This window comes from Chlorocebus sabaeus, chromosome 4 (genome assembly GCF_047675955.1).
Source record: "Chlorocebus sabaeus isolate Y175 chromosome 4, mChlSab1.0.hap1, whole genome shotgun sequence".
NCBI classification, from domain to species: Eukaryota; Metazoa; Chordata; class Mammalia; order Primates; family Cercopithecidae; genus Chlorocebus; species Chlorocebus sabaeus.
The window spans coordinates 16,534,744-16,549,130 of record NC_132907.1 but is presented as its reverse complement, the minus strand read 5'-3'; the positions used below and the strand labels follow the sequence as shown (position 1 = coordinate 16,549,130).

Sequence of the window (14,387 nt, the reverse complement as noted above, 5' to 3'; positions counted from 1 at the left end):
GTGTGAGGGACTTCCTTTAGTATTTCTTGTACTTGAGATGCGCCAGCAACACGTTTTCTCTGTTTTTGTTTATATGGGAATGTGCTAATTTCTTCTTCATTTTTGAAGGAGAATTTTGCTGGATGTAGACTTTCTGGTTAATAATATTTTTCATTTAGCACTTTGAATATGTCTTTCCACTGTCTTCTGGCCTCCATGGTTTCTTTTTTTTTTTTTCCTTTTCTTTCTTTCTTTTTTTTTGAGACAGGATTTAGCTCTGTCACCCTGGCTGGAGTGCAGTGGCATGATCACAGCTCACTACAGCCTTGACTCTTGGGCTCAAATGACCCTCCCATCTCAGCCTCCTGAGTAGCTGGAACTACAGACATGTACCACCATGTCTAGCTAATTTTTTTCTATTTTTTGTAGAGACAGGGTCTCACTGTGTTGCCCAGGCTGGTCTCAAACTCCTGGGCTCAAGCATTCCTCCTGCCTCACCCTCCCAAAGCATTGGAATTATAGGCATGAGCCACTGTGCCTGGCCTCTACATAGTTTCTGATTAGGAAGTCAGCAGTTAATTTTATTTGAAATCCTTTGTATGTCATGATTTGCTTTGTTGCTGCTTTCATGTCACTCTTTGTCGTGCACAATTTGACTATGATGTGTTTAGGGCTGGATCCCTTTGCGTTTATAGTGTACTTGGAATTCTCCGTGATTCTTAGATGTTCAGATTAGTGTTTTTCATTATGCATATATTGGTATTCTTTTTTTTTTTTTTGAGATGGAGTTTCCCAGTTGTTGCTCAAGCTTGAGTGCAATGGCGCGATCTTGACTCACTGCAACCTCCGCCTCCCGGGTTCAAGCGTTTCTCCTGCCTCAGCTTCTCATTAGCTGGGATTATAGGCGCCCACCACCACGCCCAGCTAATTTTTTGTACTTTTAGTAGAGACAGGGTTTCACCATGTTGGCCAGGCTGGTCTCGAACTCCTGATCTCAGGTGATCCACCTGCCTCAGCCTCCCAAAGTGCTGGGATTACAGGCATGAGCCACTCTGCCCAGCCGCATATGTTGGTATTCTTGATGATATACCCACAACATCTCTGAGGGTCTGTTCATTTTTCTTCTTTTTTCTTCCTGTTCATCAGACTGGGTAGTCTTAGTTGGTCTCTTTTCAAATTCACAAATTCTTCTGCCTAATCAAATCTGTTGTTGAACTCCACTAGTGAAGTTTTCATTTTAATAGTAATTTTGAACTCCAGAATTTGTATTTTTTTCTTATAATTTTGTAATTTATATCATTTCATTGATACTCTGGTTAGACATCATTCTCATACTTTCTTTGATTCTTTAGACATAGTTTCCTTTAGTTGTCTGAGCATATTTACAATAATTGATTTATACCCTTTGTCTAGTAAGTGTAATGTCTTTGTTTCCTTACGGACAGTCCCTGTTACTTGCTTTTCCCTTCGTATATAGGCCATATTTTCCTATTTCTTTGGATAAAAGGGTTTCCTATAAAGCTCTGTAACTGAGATACTATGGAGGATGACATTAGTGAAAGTTGCCACACTGAAAACCTCAAAAAATACTCTGCCCCATAAAAGGAATGAGGAAACTGGCAAAGAATCAGAAGCAACTCTTTCAGAACTCTGGAAATTAACCAAAAGTTTATAGCAATTGGGGATGGTTTATTAAAGAAAAAGTGACAGAATCTTGGTAAGAATAGCAAGCTTTCTGTTATTTTAACTTGCCCTATACCTATCCTCTCTTCTGCAGCACAGCAGAATCCTTGAAAACCAGCGGGCTTATAGCCAATGGTGGGGGCAGTAAGGGGTTGGAGCTCCTTCAAAAACTTACTATCAGACGGTTGTCATTATTTGACTTCTCAGGTGGTTTCCTGGAAGACCCTACTTACAAGGCTGTTTTACTTGTCCTGACTCTAAGCTTACCCAGTGGGAAAAATCTTTCCTCAGGGAGCATTTGTCAAAATGGAATGATTATGCATACAGCAAGTATTTAACCAGCCTCTGGTTAAATAGAGCTGTGGATAACAATTGAGGCAAACAGGTAAATCTAAAGGTTAAAAGTAAAAGCTGGAGAATGCTATGTTGGTAAGGGGTCACATGCAAGTTGCAAGTACAAGGCTGTGCACATGCCCAGGAAAGACCTGGGAAGGTCCTATGTGTCCACCTCAGATGGACCTTGAGCCTCTGCACAAGCAGGAAGTGATAGCCAAGGTAGAGTTGTCCACTGCCTGACTTGAATGTTGAAGGCATGCCCTAACAAGCACATAGACCTTCCAGCAAAGACTAGGATAGTTATTGGTGTCAGGCATTTAAGGTTATCTCAGTTCAATAATTAGACAACTAATAAGCTAACTCAGCAGAGACTTATATGTATGACAAAGAATGCAGATTTTACAGAATTAGTTCAAAAAAGCCACATAACAACAAACAGCAACAAAAACAAACTGTGGAGAAGACAAAATCTGATTTCCAGGGTTGCCTCATTAATTACTGAAAATGTCTCATTTTCAACATAAAATTGCCAGATATGCAAAGAAACAGGAAAATATGGTCTATACATGAAGGGAAAAGCAAGTAACAGGAACTGTCCCTAAGGAAACAAAGACATTACACTTACAAGACAAGGGGTGTAAATCAATTATTTAAAATACGTTCAGACAACTAAAGGAAACTCTGTCTAAACAACCAAAGGAAAGCATGAGAATGATGTCTAACCAAACAGAATATCAATGAAGTAATAGAAATGATAAAATTATAAGAAAAATATATAAATTCTAGAGTTCAAAATTACAGCAATTAAAATGAAAACTTCATGGTGGCATGCACCTGCACCCCAAGCTACTCAGGAGGTTGATGGCACCCATATGCTTTATTCTTCTTTTCAGTAGTGTCCTGACCAGTGTAAATCCTTCGATTTTTCATATTAATTTTAGGATCAACTTGTCAGGTTTACAAAAGGTCCATGGGAATTTTTATTTGGGGTTGCATTAAATCATTAGCTTAATTTTGAGAAAATTGGCACATTTTCCATTTTCAGTGTTCCTATCCATATAGTAGACTCTCACCTTATTTCAAATCTACAGTTATATGTTCCTTAGTGATGGGGATACATTCTGAGAAACGTTTCATTAGGCAATCTTGTCATTGTGCAAACTTCACAGAGTGCACTTACACAAACCTAGATGGTATAGTCTAGTGCATACCTAGGCTATATGGTATAGCCAATTGCTCCTAGTTTGTAAACCTGTACGGCATGTTACTGTTCTGAATATGGTAGACAATTATAATATGATGGCATTTGTGTATCTAAACATATCTAAACACAGAAAAGGCACAGTAAAAAATACTGTATTATAATCTTATGGGATTACTGTTGTATATGTGATCCCTCATTGACTGAAATGTTGTTTTGTGGTATGTGACTTTGTGATTTTTGGTTTAGGCCTTGTATATATTTTCTTGATTTATTCCTTTACCTTATAGATTTCATTGCCGATGTAAATAGTATCTTATTAAATTAAATTGTAATCTGTTTCTGGTATGTATTAATAAATTTATCTCTGCATTTTTAAACTTATATTCAGCTACATTATATACTTTTGTTTATAATAATTTATCTGTAGATTCTTTTAGACTTTTCTATGTAGCTAAAATTATATAATCAAATTGTGTAATTTTGCTTTTTTCTTTGCAATTCTTATACTCTTTATTTATTTATTTTGGTTACTGACTGGGACTCTTAATATAACAGAAGCAATAATCATAAGCACACCTGTCTGGATCCATGTTTATCAATTAATACCTTTTAAGAAGTGAACTTTTATGATTCATTTTTATGTGCCATATCTGTCACTCTGATAATGGAATTTGAGATATCCAAATATTTTTCCTCTTATTTCTTTTCTTTCTCTTTCTTTCTTTTTTTTTTTTTTTTTTTTTTTTTTTGAGACTCATTCTCACCCAGGATCTCATTCTTACCCAGGTGGGAGTGCAGTGACATGATCATGGCTCACTGCAGCCTCAACCTCCCAGGCTCAGGCAGTCCTCCCACCTCAGCCTCCTGAGTAGCTAGGACTACAGGCACACACCACCACACCTGGCTATTTTGTTTTGTTTTGTTTTTTTGTAGAGACAAGGTCTCACTATGTCGTGCAGGCTGGGGCTTGAACTCCTGGGCTCAAGCGATCCTCCCATCTCAGCCTCTGAGCAATTGGGATTACAAGCACATGCCACCATGCTTGGCTAATTAAAAAAAAAAGATTGTAAAGATGAGGTCTTCCTATGTTGTCCAGGCTGGTCTCAATCTCCTGGACTCAAGTGATCCTCCCACCTCAGCCTCCCCAAAATACTGGGATTACAGGTGTGAGCCACTGGCATCAGTCTGTTTTTGAGATACCATCTTTATATTTGTTTTTTATCAGCTTAACTATGTGTGCCTAGATCCCAGTCTCTCTTCTTCTAGGACTCTGTCAGTGTGTGTGTGTGTGTGTGTGTGTGTGTGTGTGTACGCAAATATATGTACGTGTGTGTTAGATTGTTTTGTGTCATCCCATAGATTCTTGATGCTCTGCTCATTTTTTCTTCAATGTTTTTTCTTTGTGTTCTTCAGATTGGATACTTTTCTTTATTTATTCTGATTTTTCTTTATTTTCTCCAGTTCTTTTTTTGCCTTCTTTAGTCTACTGTTAAGTCTATCCTTTGAGGTTTCAGTTTTAGTTAGATTGTACTTTCCTGTTCCAGAATTTCTTTTTGTTTCTTTTTCCAGTTGGTATTTCTCTCAAGATTTATTATACATTTATTTAGCCCATATTTGCTTTTTATTCTTTGAATGTGTTTCCTGTAGGTCTTTGAATATACATACATATGTATGTGTGTATGTGTGTGTATATATATATATTTTTTTGAAATGGAGTCTCACTCTTTTGCCCAGACTGGAGTGCAGTGGCGCGATCTTGGCTCACTGGAAGCTCCACCTCCCGGGTTCACGCCATTCTTCTGCCTCAGCCTCCCGAGTAGCTGGGACTACAGGTGCCTGCCACCATGGCCGGCTAATTTTTTGTATTTTTAGTAGAGACAGGGTTTCACCGTGTTAGCCAGGATGGTGTCGATCTCCTGACCTCATGATCCGCCCGCCTTGGCCTCCCAGAGTGCTGGGATTACAGGCATGAGCCACTGCTCCCAGCCTGTCTTTGAATATATTTATTATAGCTCTTTTAAAATTTTTATATGCTTAATTGGCCGTCTTGAAGTTGGCTTCAGTTGCCGAAGGGGTCACATTTTCTCATTTCTGTCTAGTAATTTTTTTTTTTTTTTTTTTTTTTTTTTTTTTTTTTTTTTTTGAGACAGGCTTTCACTCTGTTGCCCAGGCTGGAGTACAGTGGTACAGTCATAGCTCACTGCAGCCTTGAACTCCTGGGCTAAGTGATCCTCCTGCAGCAGCCTCCTGAGTAGGTGGGACTGCAGGTGCACACCACCACACCTGGCTAATTTTTGAATGTTTTGTAGAGATGGGGTTTCACTGTGTTGTCCAGGCTGGTCTTGAACTCCTGGCCTTAAGAGATACTCCCTCCTTGGCCTCCCTAAGCACTGGGATTACATTTGTGAGCCACCACACCTGGCCTGTCTAGTAATTTTTGGTTGTGTATTTGTCATTGTTACATGCTTTAGAAACTAGATTCAATTACATTTTGCTGAAGAAGGTTTGTTTATGTTTTAGTAGGCAGTTTCATGGTTGATAACCTTGACTTTGTATAGACTTGATTTTTCACTTTATTAAGATGGATTTGTAGAAATCCTAAGGTGTTTCCCAGTCCCCACTAATTTGACAGTACTCAGTCTTCAAATCTATTTTGCCTATAGATTTTGTAAGGGCTTCATTTTGGCTTGTCTACAATGCTTGTTAATCAGGTGTTAATAAAGTCTATTCACTTTGGTTGGTCCACATGACCAAATTCCCCGACATTATTTAACTTCTATTATCTCCATTCTGTTCCCCATGCTATAACACTACGCTATGTTTAAGCCTCATCTAGTCTCACTCTGTTATTGTGTCCCCAGTTCTAGTCCAAAGACTTCAAAGTCTTCCATGCAGTTTTCTAGTGCCCCACTCTTAAGTGTCCTGACTGCAGATTCTAGACTTCACCAAACTCTTTATCTCTGAGTTCTCAGCCAACAGGGCCATTGTAGACTTAGTGTGTCACCTTGAAGAAATTATCCCCAGGCAGAGAGCCCAGGGCAGAGAGTAAGGGCTCTCTGTCTGGGAATAATTTCCTCTCTGTGCCTGGAGATAACTGTGGGCTTAACCTCTTCAGATTCCCTCTAGGGATCTCAGTATTGCACTGCCTATTGTCCAGAACCTAAAAACAGTTATCTCATATATTTTATCTAGTCTTAGGGTTGGTTGTCATGAAAGGGCTATCTGGTACGAGTTATTTCATCATAGCCAGAAGCAGAAATTCTTGTCTTTGTTTCAACCTTAAAAAAAAATTCTTAACTTTGCAAAATACTTATTTCCTAGTGGAAAACAACCATTAAGATGATTAGCAAATGATTTAAAACTTGACTCTTACACAGAACATATTTTGGTAGCAAATTTTATGGCTTAGATATACACATTGGTATTTGGCAAAAGAAATGTGAAACTTACTCTCATTTCTAGATGGCTTAATGGTACAAATAACTCCAGAGACCATGAATGGCTTGCGGCTAGCTTTACGAGAGCAGAAAGACTTTAAAATTACATGTGGGAAAGTTGATGCAGTAGACCTGAGAGAATACGTGGATATCTGCTGGGTAGATGCTGAAGAAAAAGGAAACAAAGGGTAGGAATTTTTAAATTCTAAAATATAATTGATTTGAAGGGAAGTGCAGGATTAAAATATCCTATTAATAAAATTAAGTATTTTATGAACGAATCAATTTTTATACCATCAATTTAAATGCCTTTACTCAAATTAATGAATGCAATCTGTTTTTCAAACATGTACCTAACTAGCTTCATAAATGGTGGTGTGGTTTTTGGGCCAGGATGGTCTATTTGGGAGGGGCTTGATGATGAAATATCCATTGTGTAGCAGTGTGGGCTTGATGCCACAGCTGAGAAAGGCAAGACACTTTTTCTTTCAGATGGTACCTATTTTTGTCACGTAAGTAAAAGATTCCCTTTGGAAGATATATACTGTATTATTTTGATTCACTATAAATACAAACAACTGAATTTAATAATATTACATTAGAGGCCTTACAGATTATTACTGCCACTCCTTCCTCTCTTCAGTTACCCATTTTCTTTCTTTTTTTTGAGATTGGCTAAGGGGTCTGGAGCAAAGAAGGAAGAAGAGGGCTGAAGGATTCCAAAACAGAGTTTTTGAATTCATGAGGCAGCTTTTTTATTAGACTATCTAAGGTATTTTAAACTTCAGGTCTGAATTGGGCATATGAAAAAGGAGATATAATTTATTGATGAACAAAAAAAGATTACTACACAATCAAGAAATCTTGGTAAATGAATATGAACTACAGATTTAATTATTTTGTATATAATGGAGGTATCTTCTTTTATATTTTTTCTCTCATTCCGTCTGTTCAAATCTAATAATTCATTTCAAAAGACACATTGGTGCCAATAATTCTATTGTATTATGTTTTATTTCATAGTGTTACCAGTTCAGTGGATGGAATATCATTACAAGGATTTCCAAGTGAAAAAATAAAACTGGAAGCAGATTTTGAAACTGATGAGAAGATTGTAAAGTGTACCGAGGTAGCTAAGAAAGAAGGTCCCTTTACATGCTGTGTTTCAGTATGATTTTTGTTCTTTGGAGATTGTGCATACTCAACCTCTAAATATTTATGCGTAGCTTATTATACTTTTTATGCTACACTTTGAGACACACACATTTCCACCCCAGACACATTTTATACACCAGAATTGGATTTCCATAGGGTTAGTTCAGGCTATCAAATGGTGGTACTGCCTACCATCTGTGTTGGCAGCATTGCCATCTTAGTACTGTAATATGTTACTTGACCATATTTTCATTTTCCTCAGATATTATGAAAAATAAGATATTTTATTGTCATTTATTTATAATCAGCATTCACATATGAAAGTTATTTTTTCATGCTTTAGTATTTTCTTTAAATTAGAGGATATGAAACTATAGACCCCCAACTCCTTAGTCTACCTCCTTATTCCCCCTCATATTTATTTCTTATGCATTCTTTGTGATTTTATTACATGTGCAAAATAGAACCTATAGAGAATATAGGCACAATGGAACATGATTTGTTTTATCTTAACTTCATATAGGTGTTCTTTACAGGATAGACTCATACTGATTTAATAAGGCTTTCCTTGCTACAAATTAACTTCAGGCAAAAATTGCTGAGACGTTTCCATATTTACCATAACTTTTGGTTTTATGTTTTTACTTATAGTACAGATCAAGCTATTGATATTGAATTCTCACAACTAATGATTTTCATGGTACTTTACATTGGAATTTAATTAAACTTGAATTGAAAGCAGCAATTGTTGCATTAAAGTTACTTTTAATTTTAATCATGACTTGTTGCCTAATTAAATATATTTCAGGTGTTCTACTTTCTAAAGGACCAGGATTTATCTATTTTATCAACTTGTTATCAGTTTGCAAAAGAAATAGCCATGGCTTGTAGTGCTGCCCTGTGCCCTCACCTGAAAACTCTAAAGAGTAATGGGATGAATAAAATTGGACTCAGAGTTTCCACCGACACTGATATGGTGAGGCCTGTTTTTGTGATGTATTTTTGAAATGAATGTATTGCATATTAAAATAGTGAAGTTTTTCTTCAACCTTTTGAGATGAAAGAGAATGAAAATTGTTGAGCATCAAATGTGTGCTACACACTTCACATATATTATCTGTATTAATCTCCACAACAGGGGTCAGCAAACTTTTTTCGTAAAAGGACAGACAGTAACTATTTTGGACATTGTAGGCAGTATGGTTTCAAATTTCACAACTACTCAACACTACCGTTATATTGGGAAAGCAGCCATTCACAGTATGTAAACAAATAAGTGTGGCTATGTTCCAGTGAAATTTTGTTTACCCAGTGGGGCCAAGTTTGGCCTGTAGGCCATAGTTTACTGAACCCTTCTCCATGACTACTCTGCCTTTTATAGGTAGGTTTTTAAATTTACTTATTCTGGCTAGATTCTATATGTACATGATTTAAAATCTTAAAAGTCTAAAAGTATATATATAACAGGACCACCTCACTGAATATTTGCAGAGAGCAGCATTCACACTGTATTCTATGTAACTGGTGGACTCGAGATAATAACTCCAGACTACAATGTAAATGGTTCCCAGTAGAGTTGTATAAGGCAACAGCCTTGGAAATGTCTTTCCTACTGTTGACATCCAACCCATCAGTTCACCTCCATACTTTTCTTTATCCTCCCTCTCCGGTCAAGCAATCAGTGTTACTCATTTCTTATGTATTCTTTGTGATTTTATGCATGTACAAGCAAATAAGTGTGTGTCCTCCTTTTTCATCTCCCCCTTTTACAGATTTTTTACCTTCTTTAATATATCTTAAAGATATTAGTACTAGTATACATTTTTTTTATAAGTGGCATAGTAGTTGATTATATAAATGTACCATAATTTATCTAACTCGTTATTCGTGCATATTTGATATTTGTTGATAGACATTCAGGTTGTCCACAATATTTTGCTTTTACATAGTATATCTATAAGAAGAATTCTGAGAATTTCCAGGCCTGAGTATATACTCAATAGATGTTACCATATTATCCCATATAGAGGTTATGTCAATTTATATTTATTTCCTCCAGCAATTTGTGAGAGCTCTTTCCCCCACATCCTTTTTTTGAGACAGAGTCTCATTCTGCCACCCAGGCTAGAGTGCAGTGGCATGATTTTGGCTCACTGCAGCCTCTACCCCCTGGGTTCCAGCAGTTCTCCTGCCTCAGCCTCCCAAGTAGCTGGGACTACAGGCATGTGCCACCACACCTTGCTAATATTTGTATTTTTAGCAGACATGGGGTTTCACCATGTTGGCTGGACGAGTCTTGAACTGTTGACCTCACATGATCCGCCCACCTTGGCCTCCCAAAGTGCTGGGATTATAGATGTGAGCCACTGCACCTGGCCTCCCCCACATCCTTATCAAAGAAGTATATAATCAAACTTTTGAACTTGGACAATTTGATAGGTAAAAAATAATACTGCATTATTATTAATATTATTACTTTTTAAAGAGATGGGGTCTCACTGTGTTTCCCAGGCTGGTCTTGAACTCCTGGGCTCAAGCAATTCTCCTGCCTCGGCCTCCCAAAGTGTTGGGATTATAGGTGTGAGCCACCACGCCTGGCCCCCGGTGTTATTTTAGTGCATATTTCTCTTAACAAGGAGTGATAATCATTTTGCATGTAAAAACAATTGGTTTTTATTTCAACTTTCAGTTCAAATCTGTTAGGAAAATATTTCTAATTTTTTAGGAATAGGAATATTTATTTTCCTAACGGATTTGAACTGAAAGTTCTCTTTCTGACATCCAAGTAACTCTTTCCAACATCCAATTTAGATTTTCAAATCAGACTTCATTAGAATAGTTAATCTAAACATGGGTGAGTTCATATGCTGAAGGTTTGCTTTTCTCCAGCCAGGATATGTTTTACTCATAGTTCTCACTGGAAAAGGGGTTTTGTTTTTATCTCACTATTAAAAGCCCGCTTTTCAAGGAAGCACCCACTATTTGTTATTTGAGTAAGCACCGTAAATTTTTTTGTAGCCAAATGTATTAAAATGTAATTTGCACCAACGTTAGAGTCTAATATTAAATATTATTGCAATAACAAATTTGAAATTTAAGTATTTTTAATACCATGGGGTTTTTAATTTAAGTAGTGTCGGCAGTTAGTCAAAGCTTAATCCCTCTAATTTGTTTATGTGTTCATTTAGAGGAAACATAAAGTATGACATAGTGGAATTTTATCTTTATGATATATGGGGAGGGACAATTATAATTTATGTAGTAGACAGATAAAAGATACAGGAGAATGTAGAATTTTTAAAATAAATATATCAATATTTTATTTAACATGCTTGAACTGATATTTTAAAATATTTCACTTATTTTATATTCACATTCTGAGCTAGACAAGATTGCTCATTTTCTTATCAAGATGTTTTTTTTTTCCAGGTTGAATTTCAGGCAGGATCTGAAGGCCAACTTCTGCCTCAGCATTATCTAAATGATCTTGATAGTGCTCTGATACCTGTGATCCATGGTGGGACCTCCAATTCTAGTTTACCATTAGAAATAGAATTAGTGTTTTTCATTATAGAACATCTTTTTTAGTGAAAGAATGTGCCGTATTACATATTGCAACCTAATTTGTTAAAACTAACTCCAGCACTAAAGCTGAAATGCCACAAACACTAAAAGTATAAATATGTCTGATTTTTGAAACACATAAGCTTTGCTCTTTAGGCAGGAATGATCTTTTCAAATCATTAGCACAATATTTAAATATCTAAAAATTTAAGAGATCCATACTTTTTGAAGCTTTACAATTAATTTAAGTACTAAAAAGACAAAGATTTCTTCTAAGAAATTTGTAGCATTTACTGTGTTATTTAAATGCTAAGCCAAAGTATCTGCACTTAGGTATACCTCTTTATGCCAATAATGATTTTAATGAGGCTCTTTTCAGATGTAACCTTATGAAGGAAATATCTGTTTTGTGTATATGCCAGTTAGAGTACTGGTTTCTAAAGTCTGTCAAAATTGTATTTCAGTGGCACAAAAACCAGTTTCGAGATCTTAGACTTATAATTCTTTGAATAAAGCTGATAACTTATTTGTATAATTGGAGTGGAGACCTACCTCCATAATTAGATAAACTCTTTTTGGATTAAAATCAGAATTTTGCCTTTTTTCTTCTCAAATTATTACATATGTATGTATTATATATCCATATATATATAGTTTTTCCTGATTAAATGGATATTAAAATAATTGTGGGTGCTTCAGGACTTTTTGCTTCTATATTTAAGTATATTGTTTTTATAGCAAGAACATATTCTGAATGTTTTATAAATCTTTAATAATTTATATATAGGTAATATTTTTGTATCACAGTGCATTATTTTTTTCCTCCTTTCTTTCCAAAGTATACCACTGTATTTACCACTTCTAAGAGTGACTGACGACAGGCCAGATGACCCTTGAAGTAGTCATTATGTAGCAATAAATGAAGCCTGAAACAGGTTTTTTTACTTCCACTTTAATCCTTAGAAATTTCTTGGCAACTCAGCATATTTTCACTGACACCAATGTATAAGTATAAATTTAAATGAACTAATTACTTTTGCATATTTTAAATTCTTTATATGGTAGTTATTTTTTATAACAGGATATTAACATAAGTTAAATCCTATGTATTTGAAATTGTTACAGAGCTTTCCTCTTCAAACATCAAAAAAGTGGGGGGCATACTGTAGTCCTGTCATTTATGTAGAAAATTTAATCATTATTTTGATGCTTTAAATATTCTTATGTGTAATATGTTTTTGTATCAAAAACACTGATATATTTCAAGAAAAATAAATTATGTTAAATAGCCCTGTTTTAAGAAAAATATTTATGAAGCATCTCAACTTGAAGATCAAGTCAAAGTTATAACTCAGGATCTGAGGTCTCAAGCTAGGAGAGACTGAGAATTTTAATCAGTTTGGGCATATAGTTTGGACTGAATCACATCTGTAGTACTAGCCAAAGACAATTTGGAGGAGAATATCAGCCTTCTGGAAGTAGCTACTTCATGAACAATGTAAAGTGTTGCAGATATTCACTAAAATGACAACCTGTTATAATTTGTGAAATGTATTGAAATGGTGTAAGATGAAAACAATTGCATATCAAACCCAATTTATGTTTTCTTAATATAGTGTGTGTATTCTGCCGTGTAAGTAACTGCACAGTCTTAAAATAACCAAATGGTAGAGGGCTGTTCCATGATGGAATAGCTTTGGATTTGTTTTCTTAAAATCTCTACATTCAATAAAAATTGGAATTATGTGCCTGAAGTTTGGAGGCACATTTTGAAGTATTCTTTGTAGATATATAGTATGTTTCTGAATGTTACTTATTTGGTCACTGGTACGTAATTTGAAATTTTAATTTTTTAAGAGTGAAGAAATAGAATAGTTCTTTGTACTCAGTCTGCAATGATCTATTTTTGGCTTATGTCTTTTAATACTACTCTCTTTCTCTGAATTTTGAAATATGAAGTAAAATCTAGCCCATGTGTTTTATGCAGCTGTTCAACAAACTTTGTGTGTTTTTATACTTGCTACATGCAGAGCACTTTACCAGGTTTCTAAGCAAAAATTTCTAAAAATGATTAATTGTTCTGACAAAATTAGACATAGTTCTTTATCAACATTTATGGATTCCATGCCACAAGTAGTATGCGCTTAAGTGCAGAGCATGACAACAAAAAGAGTAGGATTTGGCCATGTAGGAACAAAGATTCAATTGTGGGAAACTTCCTGTTTCTGAAAATTGCATGCTTGGATATTTACATCATGTTCCTGTTGAAAACAATTCCTGATTAAAATACAAGAATAATCTTAAAACATCAAAGAGATTTTCCAGACAATAAGGAATGCCTAGTCCAAAAGTAAAGAGAATAAGAGAAGCGAGCATGGACCCTTACTCTGACAACCTTATGAGTGAGGGGGACAGAAATTAAAGTTCAGGGCCCATATAAGGTGATGCATATAACAGGAGACCCTGCACACAATAGGCTGAGATCCCCAAATAGTTTTACCTTTAGGATGATAATGAATCAGAGGTGGAAGAATCAATGTAAAAGAACAGGCAAGTTTAGAATTGCCCCAGTGATCTAAAGAATCTTAAGCACTGAACTTCCTTTAAGGTGTTCCCACACTAGTAATGCCTCCGGGTGACAGAGAAAGTAAAATGTAAATACTTTCCATGGAAAAGTAATTTCACTGTAGTCCTCAAATTACTTTTCAAATATGTCTAGTAACACATAGTAAAAAATAAGTAGTCATATAAGGAAACTAGATTCCAGAGGCAAGAATTACTTGAAGCAATGAAAACAAACTCACAGATGTAGGTATTAGATTTGTTTTCTTTGCTTAAGGAAATAAAGTCAGGTGTGTGAATGTACTTGCAGGAAATGGGAAACTATACTATAAAAAGTTGTGGAGCTAATCTGGGAAAGAACTGAATATAAACATTTCAAGAATATGCATTAAAAACTGCACTTTAAAACTCAGTAAATAGATGTAATAGAACACAGCCAATCAGGGGTAATTTATAAACTGGAAGAT

General features: G+C 35.5%; 1 protein-coding gene across 5 annotated transcripts in view; it reads left to right on the top strand.

Annotated features, from left to right (window-relative positions):
- Window positions 1-13,344, top strand: part of ZFYVE16 (zinc finger FYVE-type containing 16) — a 64,386-nt gene extending 51,042 nt beyond the window's left edge. For 3 of the 5 annotated variants that reach the window (XM_073014654.1, XM_007976688.3, XM_037982146.2), the window contains 4 exons: window positions 6,665-6,827; window positions 7,663-7,768; window positions 8,603-8,770; window positions 11,224-13,344. In XM_073014654.1, coding sequence (XP_072870755.1) covers window positions 6,665-6,827; window positions 7,663-7,768; window positions 8,603-8,770; window positions 11,224-11,382 — 596 coding nt within the window. In that variant the 3' untranslated portion in view covers window positions 11,383-13,344. Of the gene's footprint in view, window positions 1-6,664; window positions 6,828-7,662; window positions 7,769-8,602; window positions 8,771-10,054; window positions 10,234-11,223 lie in introns of all 5 variants that reach the window. The other 2 variants (XR_005234607.2, XR_012092735.1) reach the window with 2 other exon arrangements.
- The last annotated feature ends 1,043 nt before the right edge of the window (window positions 13,345-14,387 follow it).